Below are 19,668 nucleotides of genomic sequence, written 5' to 3' on the forward strand. Positions count from 1 at the left end.
TCCTCGGCAACTTGCCTGTTGAAAGTAAGCTTTGTCAGATTAATTGCCGTAAAATTGGATCTTATCTTCTCCTCCACCTGGTTGTTGCCCAACGCATCCAGTGGGTTGAACACCAAAATGACGGGTTTTGCAGAGGATGGTAACAAGTTAAAATACATTTCTGAGATCCTTGACTTTTTGAATCCCGTGCTGGCTAACAGAAAGGTGTTTTGTCCTTGCGCAAGGCTGGCTACTGCCTGAATTTGAAGTGGCTTTAATGCCTCTTGACCACCGTAAAACTTCTTTGCTCGAGTGGCAATTTCCATCTCCAAGGCTTCACCTTTCTTTCGAGAGACCTTTTGCACGACATGAATACCAGTAGTGGGGTCTTTGGAGCTCTGTGATTGTTTGCGCTTATTTACCAACTTTTTCGAGCTAGATGAGGACTTGAGAGGTAATTTCAATGAGTTGATTGGGCTTTGGGATGACTTTGTTGGAAGCTTGGATGGAGTAGTCAAGCTTTTCTTTTTTATCACCATTCTTGATTGTTTGGTTTCACAAAAAAAAGTGTGATATTTGAAGAATTGGTTACTTGGATCTCAGCGCACTACATAACCAAACCGTTGTTCACTGGTATTTTGACTAGACTAACAATCATGATCATCAGATTCAAAAATCTATGGATTTAACACTCCCAACTGGCTGTATTTAGTCAAAAGCCCGTGAGAGGGTCCATGGACCAATGATCCAAATGGATCTGCACCTGTCAAACTCTAGTTCCGAAAAAACCAGGGGATGATGGACTAAAAATTACAAGCCACTGGCTATTTTTGGCCAATTGTTTCCAAAAAAAAAAGGGAATACACCTGAGACGCAAGGCTACAGCTTTGTCTGCTCAGAATTATTTTTGAGAGGTTCTGTATTTTTTAAACAGAGGTTGAGTTTAAAAAATGTGAAAATCAGGCCAATTTCTCAAAGTGCTCAGGCCGTGTGGCTGACTTTTGGGGTAAGCCTCTCCTACGGAGAGTCCCTTCGGGACCCCCGTTCGAGAGGCTTTGTTAAGCTCGGGTAGAGCTTGGCACACAGCCAAGTCCCGCTTGGCCGAGATCAAGCTCTGGGCCGATGGGATCTGTGACCTGGCATGCAACGCGCCGGCCCTCGTCTCTGCCTCAAAAGGCAAGAACAACGTATCCTCGAGGAGGGGAAACGTTCTGCCTTCTCGACATCGCACATCGGACATCAGGGAGCTTTTCCTTCTCGATGGCTGGTCTGTAGGCTGGTCATCGGGGAGGAAAGACTCCCTTCGCGGTGGGTGATACTAAGTCTTGTATCGATCATCAAGAAGGGAGTCTTCCCTTCTCGATGACCGGTTTGTAGACCGACCATCGAGGAGGGAAACTTCTCTCCTTGATGGCCGGCACAGCGTTTGGCGTGCGCGGCACCCTCGCTTGAAATCGGCCCAGCGGGGCTTTGTGCCGAACCCCGCCCACTTTGCGATATGCCAAGCGGGGGTTGGGAGTGTGCCAGGCGGGTTTGAGGATCGGCCAAGCGGGCTTTAGGGCCGGCCACGCGCACTTGGCCTTTTTTCGGCCAAACTTTGGTGAGTGCCCAGACAGGCTTGCAACACCATATATCGGGGTGCCCCTGCCTCAGGGCATCCAAATGGGGCCTGATTGGACCAAATTGCTGTTGATGTCAACAGTATACTCATAGTAAACAGTGTTTGCACAACAAGAGGGACATCTTGATTTAGTTGAGTATGGATTGATGGATAATGAAGAGGAGGAATTTGAGTGCAAAGAACTTCTCTACACATAGAGACCAATAAAAAGATAACTTAAGTGGTGAGATGGAGGAAATCGATAAAGTGGATTCTCGGGAGTGAAAGAACGAGGAGTAGACACTGGTAGGACTGCGGATAACTAAAACATGATATTATGTATGACAAGAGAAGCAAGGTCGGATGTTGGATCTCTGTAACTCCACAGAAACCAAAACTAAACGGACCCCCCCCAAAAAAAAACCTCTACTGATAAACGAAAAAGGAAACTACACATGTATGGATAAGAAAACAAGAAAAGTTACAGCAACTGCGCGACTTGGAAGAACATAAATCAGTGTGTGCAGCAAGGGGGTGTATAATTTACCGAGAGGCGATAGTCTGTGAGGGGGAATGAAAGATAGCCAGCAGGAAAGAGAATATATATATATATATATATATGCGTGTGTGCGAAGGGTGTAGATGATTTACAAGAGAAGAGAAAAGGAGAAGAAAGAGGGATGAGACTGGAGATTCGCCGAGGAGAGGGTGATCGATGTGTATAGAAAGTCTGGATCGAGGGCCATGTGACGCGCATAGACGATCTCGGTGAGCGGATCGTGCGAACCAGCGCCGCTGATATGGATGGGCTTGCGAGATGTATGAAGTATTTTGGGGGATATAGGTTGCAGAGGAGGCGATGGGGCTACCGTTCCCACCAGTTGGTGGCCGGCCTGGAGGCGGCATTGTCGAGGGCATGCTGGAGGAGCGAGAGGCTCGGGTCGAGGGTATGGCTCTGCGAGCGCCGATGGGCGGGGCTGGCGGATGGGGAGGGGGGGAGGAGGGGGGAGTGGGAGTTGGGGATGGGGGGCAGGAGGGGGGGTCTGGAGGCGAGTGCGGCCTGGCCTTGGACGATGAGCCCCTGGATCTGCGCCTTGAACGCCCGCATCTCCGGGTCGTCCTCCTCGTCCTCTTCCTCGGGGTCGTTGGCGTGCTCGGGCGAGAGGGGGTCGGAGGGCGGGGGGACGTAGGGGTCGAGGGAGCAGACGAAGTCGGCCATCAGCTCGTCGTCGATCTGGGCCGTGTGTCTGCGGACGGGGAGCCGGTGGTGGCGGGTGGGGTTGGCTGTTCTGCGAGGGGCGGGCATTGCGGCGGCGGCGGAGGGCTGGAGGACGAAGTTGATGGGGGGACGGAAGGCGGGCGGGCCGGGCGGGGCAGGGCGGGAGGCGGGGTGGAGGCGGGAGACGGAGGCGCGGAGGCGCGGGCGACGAGGGGGCGGATGTGGAGGGGCGGGGTGGTCGGCCTGGCGCGGCTCGTAGGGCGGCGGCGGGGGGGACGAGAGGATCTGGTGGGCGGCTGGGTGGGCGGCGTGGGTGCTGGCTGGGCTGGATGGCGAGGGCTTGGCGGGGATGGGCCTGGGGGAGATCGGGGCTACGAAGCTGTGTGGGTCCTGCTCGTCCTCTGCGAGTGTCCGGCCGCACCAGAACTGATAGGCAGCATCTAGACGCCAAAACAGGAAAGCTCCGTCAGTCAGTCAGTCAGTCAGTCTCTTGGGATGGTGTGTGTGCAGACTGACATCCGATGGCCGATGTGAAGAGGGCTGCGTCGAGTGCGGTGGAGAGGATGCCGGCGACGCCCTTGCGTCGTTTCTTGGCCGGCTGCTGCTGCTGCTCTTTCTCCTGCGTCATGGGCTGGCGGTGGTCATGGTGGGGGGGGTGCTGGGCTGGGGGGTGTTCGGAGGAGGCTGCTCGGGTGCGCTTGCGTCTGCTGGTCCTGTTTTCTGCGCCTGCCACTCCCAATGCCATCCTTCTTCGTCGTCTTCTCCGGCTCAAATAGAAATTAAAGTTTGCGGGTGCTGTCGCTGGGAAGAGCTGGCCTGATTGCGGTGGGGCTGTGAAGAATTCTCAAGCCCCCCAGCTCTATGGTCTCCTAACCCCCGCTGAGTCAACTCCCTCTCACTCTCACTTCAGCCAATCACACGCCACAGTAGAACAGAACAGCCCATCTTATGTACATAAATAAATAAATAAACATTCCAACCAGAACACTCAGCCATCAGTTACAGGAGACACGCCGTTCCCTGCAGTTCCAAGCTGCTTAGACTGGAGTCTTACCACATCACCCTCCTAAAAAAAAAGAAACATGCAGACCTCACGAGCCTATCAAGTTATGAACAAGAGCTTGGCAAATCCAAAAGGAACCAACCCATAACGAATCTTCTTGGATCAACCCATCTCTGATCATATCTATCCTGGAGATCGGTGAGAGTCGGATGGCAAACAAGGTTCTCTACTTGCAGCTGCATTGCGAAGATATAGAGAACAGAGATGGAACTTGGATGGAGAAGATACCAGAAACAAAAAAAAAAAACGAGACCTGAACTAGACAATTGATCAAGGAGATATAAAATGGTATAAAATTACAACGGGGTTTCCGACGAACAAGACTGACTCTATTGGTCTATCAGGAGCATGGCCCGGCGTCTGCTTCCCCGCGAGCCTATGGCTCCCGCTGAGATATCGCGAAAGTGTCATGGTAGTTTTGGCGAGCCCGACGCCTGGGCCAACTTGTTATGGGCATCAATATCCTTGGCTTCCCATGGATACTTCAAAGGCACATTCAAACCCCCACCGGAAGAAACAGTATCAGTTTTCTGGGACCAGGAGGCGGAACCAAGGATGGACGGCGGGCTTACATCGATCCACAGATCCCCGACGGTCTTGCCGGCGAAGTATTTGATGTGCCCGGGGATGCTAGCCGCCTTCGGTTTGTCCTTGTTGTGGACTACACAAAAGCCGCCAACTCGATCGTCAACACTGGGCCATCCCAAAAAAAAAAAGAGGATAAGGGGGGAGACGGACGGACCGACAAAGATGGCGAATCGGGTGGCCGGGAGCTGGGCCTGTTCGGCCGCACTGAGCTTAGCCAGCTGGCTCTGCACGTCTTTCTCCAGCTCGTGGATCGCATACGAGAGCGTCGTCCGGGTGTCGTCTACTTCGTCCTACACACGCGCGCGCTCACAGGAGTCGGGATGAGTATCAGTGGAGTGGGACTTATGAGGCAGCGACAGGACTTACGACTATCAATATCCTCTTGCCTAAAAGCGGGTTCCGGCCTAGAGTTGTAAAGTCAAGCCTGGACCAGAAAACAAGAAACACGGTTGTTTAGGTGTGAATTGGGGGCGATGGAGGAAAGAAGCGAGCAGGAGGATCGAGAGAGAAAAGTGGTGATTACCATTGAGTCCTGGAGGATCAGATGAATACAGACTCAGTCAATGCCTTTTTCTTGCCGATTATGATGACAAATTAAGACCGTAGCAAATGGAAGGCAACATACCTGACGACTTCCTTGCCGACTTTTTCCTCGGTAGTCGGCAGCCCGTCGGCCTGGTCGCTCGTCCCCAGCTCCTCATACAACGACAATCCGATGGCCTGCAATGGTCCATTCAATCAGCATAGCACATCGCTCGCGGCCTTCTCTTGAGCATGTCTGCGTTCTTCGGGATAGCGGCCACACATACCTGGATCGGGATGTTTTTCTTGCTGGGATCCTTCAGAAACGTCCGCTGCAAAAAAAACATGCGAAATGAGATGATACTTCTTGCCCCAGAAAACCCTCCTTTGTTCTTTCTTTGCGATTCCCATGGAGTTAGAAGATCGGTAAAGCTAACCAACCAATACTCTCGCTGGAAAAAACCCGCCGCCTCCAATGGCGATCATAATTTCGGGCCTGCAAAAAATTCAACGACGGGAGGTGATGGATTGACGGATATACATGAGTTTTTTTTTGTGCGTGTGTTTGGCGGGTCCGGTCTGAGATGGTGTAACTTGCCCGAACTCATCCCGGATCGTTGCAGAAGCGTTAGCGATAGTCGTCTAACCACGCCAGAAGGATAAGAAAAGAAGTGGAAAAGTTAAAGGTTATGGTCAGTGACTGATGGAGCGAGATAAATGGGGAGGGATTGTGCTCACGTGGATATCCTCATAGGTCACCCGAACATCTGCGAGTCCGGACAAGTCAAAAGGAAAGGATCGGTCAACTACAAGTGGTGGTTTCTGGAGAGTCGGGGGTGGGAGCTTACGTCCGTCGTCAGATGCCATTGTTTGGTCGCTTGTAGCGGAAGTAGGATACGCGTGTGGGCTGGGTTCAAGCAGGTGACTCGGTGTTGGTAAAGGAACCACAAGTTGTCGGAGTTTCAAAAACTTTGCGGCGCCGGAGCTCGGAAGACGAAGCGCCCCGGGCCCCGAAACTCTCCCAGCCGACACAACTTCACGTAAAACCATGATTATTTCTTCTTCTTTTTGCGTCAGGTGGTGTCTGAATCCGGACCGACACGCTTCGAGATCCCTGAATGGCCTCGTCATCGGGCTCCAAGAAAGATTTCCAACCGATGTGAAACAACCTATTTTCACCCGAGCAGCCATCCCCCCGCCGGTGTTCATCTCAATTCCCCTTTTCGAGGCAGGTTTCCGTTTGGAAGTGAGAATTTCCTGTGACTTTTCACATCCTACGTACGCTGAGGATTTCTTACCTCAATCGTGTTTAATTCTTCTCATCAATCAGGTTGTCATCTCGAGAGGCTAGATTCACCCAAAAATGGTCGTCCTCCTTTTAGTTCGTCAGGAGGGTTGACCATCAAGGTAAGTCTCAACAATACGAATAGTAACTCTCTTCATTCCCTTGGGAAGTAAACTCACTATGCTTATTCATTCCCATCCGTTGTATCTTGGTCCAGCCACTAGAAAACAGCGAAGAACCAGACCCTCTCTGATCCGGGCACAAGCACGAACCCAAGTGCAAGTTAGTCAAAGCTCCCCGGAAACAGAGCTATGATTTCGAGAAACTCACAGATAACAAAAATTACACTCCTTACAGATTGGAGCCGATGGGCCTTGATTATGCACTCTACACTCTGTCCGCGCACACACGATGTTTGAGGATGCGGAAGCTGATAAGGTGATGTTCGAGGGCATGGGCAAGAAAATTGAGCTGTTGAACATCATCGAAACCTGAACCCCGAAACAATCTTTGAAGATACAACAAATCTTATGAAATTTCAGCTCATATCACGTGTTTGGTTCAGAAAATGACGACCGATTCATCACCAGTCAACACTCATGTCCATCAGTTAGAAAAACCCGATCTAGCTCTTCTTCACCAAGATTGGCTCGCACCAGCACCATCAATCAATCCAGTACTTGAGCTTTTAACACCCATCCCACCCTAAAATCGAAGACTCAATAGTGCAGAAGATGGAACCAATAGAAAACATCTTGTTCGAGTGGGTCGATCGATCATACCGCCCCTCAAGCTAATCAGACTCTTCTCGTATAAGATCTCAAAACCAACATCAAGCACACTGCCGTTCACGTTTGATACAGCAATCAATACCGACACACTCAACCGCTTAAGCCGCAATCCCGGGGACATTGTTGAAATATTCAAACTGATTGTACAATTGCTTTTCCGCATACTATCAAAGAAAGCAGCAAATTAATCATGAAGATCAGCTTGGGTCTCACTTCGACAGGCTCTTTGCAACCTGTGATTCAACTCTACTTCTGCTATCCTTTTATCTGGTTCCGCTTGGAAATCGTCCCATATAAGAATCCCTTCAAGATGTACTCCTCGATTTGGCGGTTCTTTGGCGTATGGCTATGGGACGTTTTCAAGCCGCTCTTGGAGGATGTTATTGAGGAATTCGAGTAAAAAATGTACGCAACCTTCCTCTTCAATGGCCTGCATCCACTTAGCCATCCCATCTCACTGCCTCACTGACACTGCTGTTCAGATATACCCCAGCCGAACGTCCCTCCAGGTTCTGCTTTCGTTCCGCGATCTGCCACATCTATGGCATCGCAATGTGTATCGATTTCAATGGGGCTGTTGTTTGCTCTTGAAGCTGAGTACATATGTACAAACAAGAAATTCTGGTCCCGCTCAGATGTGTACCCACAAACGCAGCCGCCGTTGGTATATTCATGATAGCAGCAGCTCACACCGTGTTTGGTACAAAAAAATAAACTCTTACATCACTGCTTGATTTTGATGTGTGTGTTCGTGTTTGTTTGTCCATCCGTCTTGAGCTGGGGTTGTAGATTTTCCTTGGATGGCATGGCTTGAACCTAGAACCAATCTTAAATCGTGTCTTGCTTCTTGTCTTTACTTGAGTACACATTCCTCTTGATGATTGGTTCTAACTGGTCGTTGAGAGGGCTCAGCTTCAAACCATCACTGCATGAGTATCGCGTAGCCTCGCGTAGCACGGGTGCCCTTGAGAGCTGGCGAGGTCTGGCGAGGTGCAACCCAATTCGTGATTATACAAGCATCCTGCTGGTCGATCTGGATGGTGTTGGAAACGGGAATGGTACAGCCATGTCAGAAAAGCTTGCCGGCTCGCGTGGCTGAAACGATTTCAGCGTTTCAGCCACAGGCCTGTACAGCTTCACTGTACAGGCAGACAAAACCCGTTCGGGCAGCCGGTTTCGCCTGACAAGGGTGCCGGGCCGGGCGAGGGGCGAGGGAGGCAGGGGCGGAAAAGTTGGGCCTGCCCGAAAGCAAGCTTTTCTAACATGGCTGTATACATATCTGTTCAGCTTGTACAGCAATATCGAGAAAGCTTGCGTTTCCAGCGGTCCGACTTTGGACCGCCAACTTGACTTCAGCCACAGCTGACTTCAGCCAACAGAAGAATACAGCTTCTGTATCTCTCTGTCCCCCTCCTCTCTCTCTCTCCTCTCTCCATGCCCCCCCCCCCCCCCCCGAATCCGGTCAGCCGCTGTGCCTCCCCCCCCCCCAAGCCACCGACCCACATTCCGGCCGCCGGAGTTTTTATCCAGCAACCGCCGAGTTTTTTTTCCAGCAGCCCCCGCCCGCCTGCCGTCCATCAATCGGCCTCACTAATCGACCCAAAATCTTTTGACCGGCCGATCGTGAGCTCCATTTCTCTTCCCCCTCCCCCATCGGCATCCTCTCCAGACTATCAGATCTGACAGTCCCACATCTTCAATCCAGCCTAACCGTCTCCCACCAACCCAAGTTTTGGACCCGCCCGCCCCAAAATCCAGACCCGGCAAAGAAATCTATTGTATGTTTTTATTTTTCACACTTGTGTTCCCTGCGCCTTCACATGCTGATCCGGCCATGTTGTACACGGCAGGGACCCATGTATACCCACCAAAGCTCAACCATTCCGCCCCTCCCTTTCCCTAATGATCCAAATGGATCACAGGAATCCTACTTGGGGCCGTCCCTCGGCGATGTCGGCGACTCGCGATCGTATGTCTTGTTTGGGGATTCGCAAGCCCCCTCTCAGTCCCAGCCAAACCAACCCGTGCCTCAGTCCCAGCCAAACCAACCCGTACCAACTGCGCCAAAAAAGGTAGAAAATGTCAGAACGATCGCCCTTGAATGTGCGGTATTTGCCCCCGCGGTGGCCCACCAGCTTGCGGTGGCTCATAATGGAAAGGCGGCGGCGTCGACCCCGGAATGGTCCAAGTTGGGCCACAGCGCCACGGATCGGCCTACTTGGACGACCAGCATCACCTCGCATTCGTGGACCAACTTCAAGTCGGAGGTCATGAACCGCGTCGGTGGCGAACGCGCCTACGTTGCGTTGCACCTCCGTACTATGGAGGCACAAGGAGGTACCCTGCAGTGGAGGTGCATCATCCGCAACAACCGAGTTTTTGGTGTCAAGGCCAACGTGGCAATTTCGACCGAGAAGGAATTCAAGGCTTTTGTCGCCGAGGTAGTCCGCAACCCTTCAAACGATGTGGTCATTAGGATCACTATGGATGATCCCGGGGCCCAGCAGAAGCAAGCTGCAGCGGTTTGTCCCTGCGCCAACATATTTTTACGTTGATTGCTTCAAAGCTAATGTGTTTTTCGTTTTTCTTTTGGATTCTAGGCAAGAGCTCAGGATGAAAACCTGGCTCTGAATTATGCCCCAGAAGAGACCCGGTTAGCACTGCAACGCAAGGCCAATTGGTTGGTCATGAATGTATGTTTATTTTTACCTTTGGTTTGTTTTATTCTAACCTTCTCCAAAGCTGATATGTTTGGCCACACATTCAGCCCAAGTCAGATGTGGACTCGGCCGAAATTATCAAGCTTGTTGGGGCAATAACCGCACACATCGTGACGAAGTATGGCGCGAATGGCGAGACTAAATTCATCAAAGATCCGATGAATCCGACGCATAACTCAATTGGGATATACACCAATAACCTCTGGATTTGGGCCCGAGCGCTCTATTTCTCGGCCCCCCACGTTGACATGGATACTCCCCCGGCGACCAAAGATTTCCCAACAACCAAAAAGCCAGTATATACCCTTGAAGAGCTCGCCAACCGGATGCCTATTAATGCACGCACGGCGAAGGGGGCCACAAATACCGGCCAGACAAACGAGCACCCTGTGAAGGTCACCCCCAAGTGGGTTTCATCTTCTGGTCGCATTTTGCCAACCCGTGTGATGCCTGCCAGTCACGCTGCAACACCCTCAGGTTCAGGAACTGACGCTCCACCCTCGGATCGACTCACCGCCGATGACTCGCCTTCCCTGAACACAAAGAGAGCGACGTGTGCCCCGCCTGCTTCGACTACTCATTGGGGCGAGCCTTACAGTGGAGATATGGCACCTATATCTCAACCACGGGTCCTCTCCTCGGGCCCCGTGGGGATCCCCCTGGCCTCACCCACATCCCTCGGCCGCGAAGATCTCCCTGAATTGGATCAACTTGTGCCTCCCCTCAATTCCCTCCCGGGCTCGCCACTCCCGTCGAAGGGCCCCTCCCTGTCCGTCAGTGACATGTTCCCTGCGGATCTCGGCCCAGAACCCGATGAGCTCGAAAGCTCTCACTCCGCCTCGGCCTCGGGCCTGCGCTCTCAAGCGAGTACGGATATAGAATACATCTCAGGCGGTCAAGACCGATCACCTGTTTGCAAACTTCCGCGGAGCCCTGCCACAGACGGCATGGCACACACCATGAGCCGGCTCAAATTCAACAATCGCCGGTCCCCGCCTCGTCCCAGTGGCTTATCTCCGACTCGTAAAGCCCCTGGTTCAGGTTCTACCTCAGCGAAGCTGGCCGCCCCCCCGCCCGTGGCGATACGGCCGCACCAGTTGACTCTCTGGACGGCTGGGTATCTGATTCTAGTCCGCCGAGGGTGATTCGCAAGCACGGACCCGGACGACTTAATGCAGCCGGCCGCGCGCTTGGAATGGAGGAGTTCCTCGATCACTGCAACTTCAGCCGAACTAACCCCAACCCACGTGGTTTAATCAACATTGCGCTGGTCAGCCACTGGAGTTTTTTCGCAGAGACCGACTTGCGCGAGTTGAGAACCATGAACTTCCCAATCCCGATTGCGCGACAGCTTCTATCTGGGGCTCAAGACCTGATTCCTACTCACTACAACGAATGAGTCGGTATGAATAACTCACCGGGCATTTGTGAGCTGCTGAGTATCCCAAGGTTTTTTTTGGAGGCATGTGCCCTTTTTTTCCTTGCGGATCAGCCCCATAGCAGCCACAACACACGCTCTTTCTTATATTTATCTTGATCCCATGATTGATTTCTTTTGATGCCTTGGAATTTTCTTGCTTCACTACTAGTAGTTTATCATATCTCGGATTGTTTTTGCTTAACAATGATTGACTTGTTTTTATATATTGATGATATCGGGAATACACGCATAATTCTCTCTTATGTTGTCATGCACTGCACCCGCGGAAGTTACGAGTGCATGTCTGCAAAACAGACAAGTCCCACACTCCCACATGCGGGCAAAAGCAAATTTGGGGTAAGTCCCGCGTTTTTGACTGGCAGACAGGCCCCTCATAAACGAGGCAAAAACGGACAAGTCCCTCACTCCCAAGGGGCCTGTCAAAAACGGACAAGTCCCTCACTCCCTCATGCGGGGGAAAGCAAATTCACATTGGTGCACTCATCACTTAGAGCTGGTTCACAGCGCCGTCGGCGCGGTCCAGGCCGCTGGAAAACAGGGTAAGAGTATGTGTTGAGAGTTCTGGCCCCTCGGGCCCGTGGATTACCAAATTTATTGAGACTAATGTGATAACTCAATGATATGGGATACAAGGCAATAATTGACCATTGAACAAGGGGGGTAGCAGATTAGGAAGCAAGCAAAGGAGGTGCAGTTCCCCGTGGTTGGGATCTAGGGTCGATACCCACTGCCCCTGAAGAGGTTGCTCATCATGCCAGGGTTCACCAGCGTGGGGAGGAACGCCTTGATGATGTCGGCGTCAATCTCGGTACCCGTGAGTAATCGCTGTCGTTTCAGTTGAGATTTGAGGGCCGAAAAAACCTTCTCAATCGGATTCATATCCGGAGAATAAGGCGGTAAGTACACCAACAACACCTGATTGTCCATACATATGTCGGCGATCCTACCCCGGTGATGGATCGCCGCGTTGTCCATGATAAGGACACTGTTGCGGCCGGGGAACGGATTCATGACAGGCATCTAAAACCCAAGAAATTGACAAATGTTTAGCTTGTGCGGATGCGCATAAGGGGACATTCGAATGATATGGCCTACCAGGACGTCCTCCAGGAAATATTCAATGTCTATTCGCCGCATGGACCCCTCTTGAGCCATCACACAGAGCATCCCATCAAGGGATACCGCAGGCAACACCGACACGCGCGTGGCATTGTGTTCTCAATGAATCCGACTTGTCCGACGTCCGCGGGTAGCCCACGCCTTGTTGCGGGAGTGTGTGCCAAGAGACACACCACACTCATCTGGGAACAAACAGGAATTTCAGCTGCGTCGGTGGGGAATATGTGAGCATCAGAAAATAACAGACGCACCGATGAAAACAAAGTAGTTTGACGGGTATGGGCCGATAGTGGCCGTAAATACCGCCCTTTTGTGAGGACATTGCTTCGGGTGAACCGTCCGGGCTACTTTCTTCGTAAAGTTGAGCCAGTTCCTCAATTCGTCCGATATAGAAGAAAGCGGGTGCAGTTCCCCGGTCATGGCTGCAAGGTGGGATTGGATCTCATCCAAGTACAGCGTTGGTTCTAAGTCCAGCGCGGCTAATATAAAATCTCTTTCCTCCGCGGTGAAAGATAGGGGACGGCCGCGGTCGGCGTATAAGGCGGGGTCGCGCACAACATCCCGGGTGGTCCGGTACAGCCGATTCCAACGGCCAAGCAAGTCTGGAGACACCTTGTGGTCAATGGTGCTGTTGATCTCGTCGAGCATGAGTCCTTGGAGGCTAAGCTTTACCACAATCACTTTGACGTCTCGCGAGTATTTCACAAATACCATTCTGGTTACTGCATTCAGCGGGTGTAGTTGGAGACTGGTCAGTATCCTTGGTGTTGCGGAAATGATATCTAATGAGTACTGGCCAACGGAGAACCCACAGGGGGGTTCCGTTGATTCTGTCGGGTAATCAAATGGCGGCTAGGTGTTGCGGCTCCTGTGATGGGAGAGGGGACTGTCAGATCTGATAGTCTGGAGAGGATGCCGATGGGGGAGGGGGAAGAGAAATGGAGCTCACGATTGGCCGGTCAAAAGATTTTGGGTTGATTAGTGAGGCCGATTGATGGACGGCAGGCGGGCGGGGGCTGCTGGAAAAAAAACTCGGCGGTTGCTGGATAAAAACTCCGGCGGCCGGAATGTGGGTCGGTGGCTTGGGGGGGGGGGGAGGCACAGCGGCTGACCGGATTCGGGGGGGGGGGGGGCATGGAGAGAGGAGAGAGAGAGAGGAGGGGGACAGAGAGATACAGAAGCTGTATTCTTCTGTTGGCTGAAGTCAGCTGTGGCTGAAGTCAAGTTGGCGGTCCAAAGTCGGACCGCTGGAAACGCAAGCTTTCTCGATATTGCTGTACACATAAGTAAATATGTATGATGACTGCAAACAACTTTCAAAATCCCATCAGGAGGATAAACACATGTATTGATCCAAATGGAAAAGGTCTCTATCCTTTGGAGTTGAGATGCTCTTCTCCCGGACCCCAGCCTCTTTGCTCTTCAAGACAGGTTTCGAATAAGGTGTGCACTTGCTGTTACCTATTTGCTATCTGAAATAGTCCCAAGGCTCATCTCCATTATTTAGCGTGTTAAGATTCAGCCCGAAAAAGTCGTCCTGACCATGTCTGATCCGGATAACAAAAGCAATCCAGGGAATCCAGGTCAGTCACAGCTTCGAAGCAAAAGTTGAGAAACACATTGATTGATAAAAACATGCTTTGACATCGTAATTATTTAGAAATTGTTTCTTATGTTAAGGAAAGGTTGGCCCAGATGGGCTTTCAATATACACTGTTACATCTATTGGAGCATACAATGTATGGATTTGGGTTCGAGGATGAGGATGAGGAGCCATTGACGGTTGAGAGCGTGGGCGAGAAACTCAAAGTGTTGGAGCAACTCGAAACACTCCATCTGCCATCGTTCAAAGACACGGTCATCGGTATTTTAAGCTTACTCAGCGGCTGCCCACCAGATTGCGGCGAAACTCATGAAAGTCTGAAAGGCAAATTAATCTTAGAAATCTTGGAAAGGGTATTGGATCTCATGGAAATTTTGTGTGAAATAATGGGTGTGGTGAAGGGCGTGGCAGCCGAGCCACCCCTACCTGTCAATAACGACGACCATCACTTGACTTCATGCAAAAAATTTCGCTGTTCTCGTCTCCAAGAAAGAACTCGGACTTTCCTCGGAACAGCCACAAAACTTTCCGGGGAAGCGATGGAAATTGTGAGGGTCTGGTCACGCATAACCATTGAACCAGGAAGCTCGGACGATGAAGCGAAGATATCTGATCTCACCAAATCAGTAATCCTCTCCAACACATTGATCGTCTTCATCACTTGTTGCAAAAATCGGATTTCGCTCTTCTTCAAGAAAACTGGCTAGCGACAGCCAAATCAATCGACCCGGTACTAGGACTTGTAGCTAATATTAACAATTCCAATTGCGCAGACAACAAAAACAACAGAAAAAGTATTGTTAAAGTTGGACAATCAATAATGGTGCTCCTCAAGCTCATGCGAGTCTTCCTGCACAAGATCTCAAAACCGACGTCAAATAAACTGCCGTTCCAATTTGATAGTGCAGCCAATACCTGTTGAATTATGCTTATATTCATTATACAGTATGCTTCAAACATAACACTAGCAATCTTGTATATAGTCTATACTAGATTGCCGTAGGCGTTTCTCTCCTTAGTGAATCAGAATCATCTCTTTCCTCACTCCTGAGTGTCACTAGACTTCACGTCTGTGAACTTCAGTGTTCATCTCCTGTCACCCTCAACAGGTTATGAGGCCCATCACTCAGCCTGCTCGCGACAAAATTTTTTATCATTCACCTTTGATCTCGCTCCCTTCAAAACTGAATCCGAAACTTGCTTGATAAGTCTTCACTAAGCTCACCAAATCGAATAAAGAAATGCCTCCACGATCAATCCAAAACCCCTCGGCCCTCATCAGTAATGTGCCAGTCCTCGATGGGAACTCGGTCGGATTTCCTTCTTGGCGCACTCGACTAGAGGAGCTCTTTGCGATTGTGGGGGTGCACAACATTGTTACCGGCAAACTCCCTCGACCCGAGACGGATTACAAGGACAAGGAAATTAAGCCACTCACCCAGGGTTCCCAGCGCCTTTACTACGCCGAAGAGTCCGGTTCCGACTGGGACACCCTCTCTGACATGTGTTGGGCAACCCTGAAGATGACTCTATCAATCGATCTGGCCATTCGCTACAAGGAAACAAAGCCGGTGAACGTCCTCTTCAAGACTATCTGCGATGCGTACAAGAAGAACACCCGAGCTAGACAGATGATGCTCCAAGATGCTTTCTGGTCAGCTCGTCACGACCCGAACAAACCCATTGCCACTTGGATCACCTGTGACACTCAAATTCTTTGGTCCCAAACCAAGAAAAAAAAGTACTCATCTCCGGTTTGGGACCGTATTCATTGCTGAGCTGGGGAGGCTGGCTCACCAGCACATACCTCATGGCTCATGCAGCTCACCGAATGCAGGCACTGAGTCAGCTCCTCCAGCTCCACCCACCACACACCTTTTCAGCTCTCCCAGCTCTGGCCCAAGGCAAGATTGCCAGCTCTCCCAGCTCCACCCACCACACACCATCCCAGCTCTTCCAGCTCTGGCCCAAGGCAAGACTGCCAGCCCTGCCAGCTCTGTGACCAACAACACACCATCACAGCTCTTCCAGCTCTGGCCCAAGGCAAGACTGCCAGCCCTGCCAGCTCTGTGACCCACAACACACCATCCCAGCTCTTCCAGTTCTGGCCCAAGGCATGACTACCAGCTCTCCCAGCTCTGGCCCCAACCACCATCCCAGCTCTTCCAGCTCTGGCCCAAGGCAAGACTGCCAGCCCTGCCAGCTCCGTGACCCACCACACACCTTCCCAGCTCTTCCAGCTCTGGCCCAAGGCAAGATTGCCAGCTCTCCCAGCTCCACCCACCACACACCATCCCAGCTCTTCCAGCTCTGGCCCAAGGCAAGACTGCCAGCCCTGCCAGCTCCGTGACCCACCACACACTTTCCCAGCTCTTCCAGCTCTGGCCCAAGGCAAGATTGCCAGCTCTCCCAGCTCCACCCACCACACACCATCCCAGCTCTTCCAGCTCTGCCCCAACGCAAAACTGCCAGTCCTCCCAGCTCCACCCACCACACAATCCAGGCTCTTCCAGCTCTGGACAGAGGCCTGACTTCCAGTCCTCCCAGCTCCACCCACCACACACCATCCCAGCTCTGGCCCAAAGCAAGATTGCCAGCTCTCCCAGCTCCACCCACCACACACCATCCCAGCTCTGGCCCAAGGCAAGATTGCCAGCTCTCCCAGCTCAGGCTTCCAAGACTGCCAGCCCTCCCAGACCCACCCACCACACACCATCCCAGCTCTTCCAGCTCTGGCCCAAGGCAACATTGCCAGCTCTTCCAGCTCCGGCCGTCACACACCATCCCAGCTCTTCCAGCTCTGGCCCAAGGCAAGACTGCCAGCCCTGCCAGCTCCACCCACCACACACCTTCCCAGCTCTTCCAGCTCTGGCCCAAGGCAAGATTTCCAGCTCTCCCAGCTCCAGATGCCAAGACTGCCAGCCCTCCCAGCTCCACCCACCACACACCATCCCAGCTCATCCAGCTCTGGCCCCAGGCAAGACTACCAGCCCTCCCAGCTCCACCCACCACACAACATCCCAGCTCTTCCAGCTCTGGCCCAAGGAAAGACTGCCAGCCCTGCCAGCTCCACCCACCACCCACCTTCCCTGTGAGCCTGAGTCTCTAAAGTGACACAAAGAAAAGGTGGGCACTGTTTGTATTTCTTGGGATAAAGAACTACAAACAAAAAGAGGAAAGAAGAGAGAGAAGAAAATAGAGAAAGAGAGAGATATGATCTGGAGGTGGTCTATCTACTCTTTATAAGAGGATCCTCAAAGTCAACTTGAACAACCTGGAAAAGTTGTAAGGAAAGCTGTGCCAGACCAAGAAGGGCTACAGCCTCTGTGCGCACCAGTGAGACTGTGGGGGGACACTGAACAGTAAACTACTCAGCTCTGATTTTTAGACAAAGTCTAGGTTTAACAGAGGAACATTTGATCTTGAGAGAGTTGGGTAAAATGTGAAGAAAGAGAAACAGTCAAGAGACAACAGAGTTTTACTCTGAGATAATCAAGGTTCAAAGAAAGGTATACTCACTGTCAATATCCTAGGTGCCTGTGACAGTACGTGTATCCTTTTGGGGTGATCCTGGGTTATCTGGGGGTGTGGTTCTGGTGTGCTGAAGTCTGTAGATCCTTCTCAGGCAAGGGGGATCCTGACTTCGAAAATTTTCAGAGTTTGCTTACATAATTACATATGTACAAGTGGTTGGCGCGCCTGGTAGCGCTGCCACGTCACAACTGTGCATGCACACCATAACTCAAGAACTCAGGGAAGGAGTAGAGTTACAAGGAATTGGTGAGTTGTAACTAGGGTTAAAATTGCATGAGGAAACAGAATAAATATGCAGTCAAAATAAGTGTAACTCTTGAGATTAAAAATATATGAAGTAATTTATATGTAAGAGTGTAGAAAAGGCAGACTTTATGGCAGCTACACTGACTCTAAGGCTGACATTCCCAGCTCTTCCAGCTCTGGCCCAAGGCAAGATTTCCATCTCCCCAAGCTGGGGCCGCCACACACCATCCCAGCTCTTCCAGCTCTGGCCCAAGGCAAGACTACCTGCTCTCCCAGCTCTGGCAGCCACACACCATCCCAACTCTTCCAGCTCACAACCAGCTCATCCAGCTCCTCCTGCCACATAAATACCCAGCTCTTAGGCCCCCCCCCTTCCACACCAATATCTCAATATGCACTTCTGCCACCTATCCAGCTAATAGAGCTCCTTCTGACACACATATACAAAGCCCATACCCCATGCGCCTAGCTCTTGTAGCTCCTCTGGCCACATAAATATCCAACTCTTCCAGCCCTTTTTCCACATATATAACCAGCTCTTACACCCATAAAGGGTAGTGGCATTACAGATAACAGTAATGTAATGTTAATTTAAGTGTTTTACACTGTAATAGTTACAGTTAATATTAACAGTGGTGTGCCACATTATTGCACCCCTGCTTTCATCATTTTTTTCTACTCTTTATGTTATTGGGGAAAGCCTTGCACCAGATAAAAAGCTGATTTTAGCGCCAAAGAAGCCTGTGCAGGCTTCTTACCACTTTATCCAAGCAATAAAGTAGCATAACAGCTTCAAAAAAAACCTGGTATGCTAACCATATGCCTATCAAATGTCAGTTAGTAGTAACATAACATCATTTGGAGTGTATGTTATGTATTTTTGAACTAAATGCATGAAATTTATGCATATGAGTGTGATCCCTATACATTTTGGATTTAGTGGAGATCTGTTTGGAAAACTCAATCTGATGCAGATGTTGGGTTAAACTTGCCTTAATTGGAAGTAACGCTCTGTTTGGACCCCATTTTAAACTTCCTAAATGGCAATGCTGAAAAAAAGTGGTCTTTTAGCACAGCGCAGCTGGAACTGCTGCGCAGTCAGCTTAAAAAGCAGTAGCACAGCCCCATTCCTGCTGTGCTACCAGGCCCTGCTTTTTACCCACAGAGCAGTAGCTCAGTGGGCAGCGCAGCTCCTTTCAGCACTGGGCAGCAGCCACCAAACAGCTGCACTGTGCTTTTTTGGCTGGCAGCTGGGCTATACTGCCAGCTCAAAAAGCTGTAGCGCAGCAATGGTTTGGCTGAGCTACCGGATCCCTGCTTCTTGCCAGACCCAAAAAGCTGTTGCGCAGCGGCGGCTACTGTCAGTGCCGGAAAACAGCTGAGCTTCACGCTGCGCTGCGCTTTTTGAAGCGCAGGGCTTTCACCCTTGTAAAGGGGTTAATTTCTCACACTGAAGCCCTGGGGGGGTCCGGAACATGAACCCAAGATGGGGGGCAAACTTTGAGTCACACTGAAAGTCGGTGCTCAAACCACAAAGAAAAACCAAGCAACTCAACCCAAAAACCACCTAGGCTCACCCAAATTCACCTGAACCAAACAGCAAATCACCTCACCAATCAACTCAAAACCTCTCACCAAATCCAATTCATCTCACCATTATTTCAAATACAACCATGCCTCAAACCCGATCAAGTTGCCAAACTCAATCCCCAAATGGTGAATTGAGAGGTGGAAATGGAAGTGACATCAGACAGGGCGTAGATCGCAGTTGCGGAAGTGGTGGCAGTCGCGGTCCTGGCGGTGGTCGTGGTGGTCGTGGCGGCAGTCGTGGCGGTACTGGCGGCAGTCGCGGCGGTGGTGGCGGCGGTCGTGGTGGTTGTGGCGGTCGTGGCGGCGTTTTTGGAAGTCGCGGTGGTCGTGGCGGTGGGGGAGCTGGTGGCAGTGGTCATGCTGGAGTG

At 51.3% G+C, this 19,668-nt stretch overlaps 4 protein-coding genes across 4 annotated transcripts; 1 reads left to right on the forward strand and 3 right to left on the reverse strand.

The window, feature by feature from the left end:
- Positions 1-2,444: 2,444 nt before the first annotated feature.
- PtA15_6A97 (uncharacterized protein) lies at positions 2,445-3,543 on the reverse strand (the record flags this gene model as incomplete). The annotated part of the gene is made up of 2 exons (XM_053170668.1): positions 2,445-3,238; positions 3,315-3,543. 2 exons carry the CDS (start codon positions 3,541-3,543, stop codon positions 2,445-2,447), a joined length of 1,023 nt encoding a protein of 340 aa, XP_053021024.1.
- Positions 3,544-4,268: 725 nt separating this feature from the next.
- On the reverse strand, positions 4,269-6,180 carry PtA15_6A98 (uncharacterized protein; the record flags this gene model as incomplete). Its single annotated transcript, XM_053170669.1, has 11 exons — positions 4,269-4,343; positions 4,434-4,522; positions 4,604-4,739; positions 4,816-4,873; positions 4,973-4,981; positions 5,075-5,169; positions 5,259-5,303; positions 5,413-5,467; positions 5,570-5,613; positions 5,710-5,738; positions 5,820-6,180. 11 exons carry the CDS (start codon positions 6,178-6,180, stop codon positions 4,269-4,271), a joined length of 996 nt encoding a protein of 331 aa, XP_053021025.1.
- Positions 6,181-14,064: 7,884 nt separating this feature from the next.
- Positions 14,065-14,637, forward strand: PtA15_6A99 (uncharacterized protein; the record flags this gene model as incomplete). The annotated part of the gene is made up of 1 exon (XM_053170670.1): positions 14,065-14,637. The coding sequence occupies one exon, from the start codon at positions 14,065-14,067 to the stop codon at positions 14,635-14,637; it is 573 nt and encodes a 190-aa protein (XP_053021026.1).
- Positions 14,638-19,398: 4,761 nt separating this feature from the next.
- On the reverse strand, positions 19,399-19,659 carry PtA15_6A100 (uncharacterized protein; the record flags this gene model as incomplete). The annotated part of the gene is made up of 1 exon (XM_053169770.1): positions 19,399-19,659. One exon carries the CDS (start codon positions 19,657-19,659, stop codon positions 19,399-19,401), a length of 261 nt encoding a protein of 86 aa, XP_053021027.1.
- Between the last annotated feature and the right edge of the window lie 9 nt (positions 19,660-19,668).

The sequence above is a fragment of the Puccinia triticina genome, chromosome 6A (assembly GCF_026914185.1).
Source record: "Puccinia triticina chromosome 6A, complete sequence".
NCBI classification, from domain to species: domain Eukaryota; kingdom Fungi; phylum Basidiomycota; class Pucciniomycetes; order Pucciniales; family Pucciniaceae; genus Puccinia; species Puccinia triticina.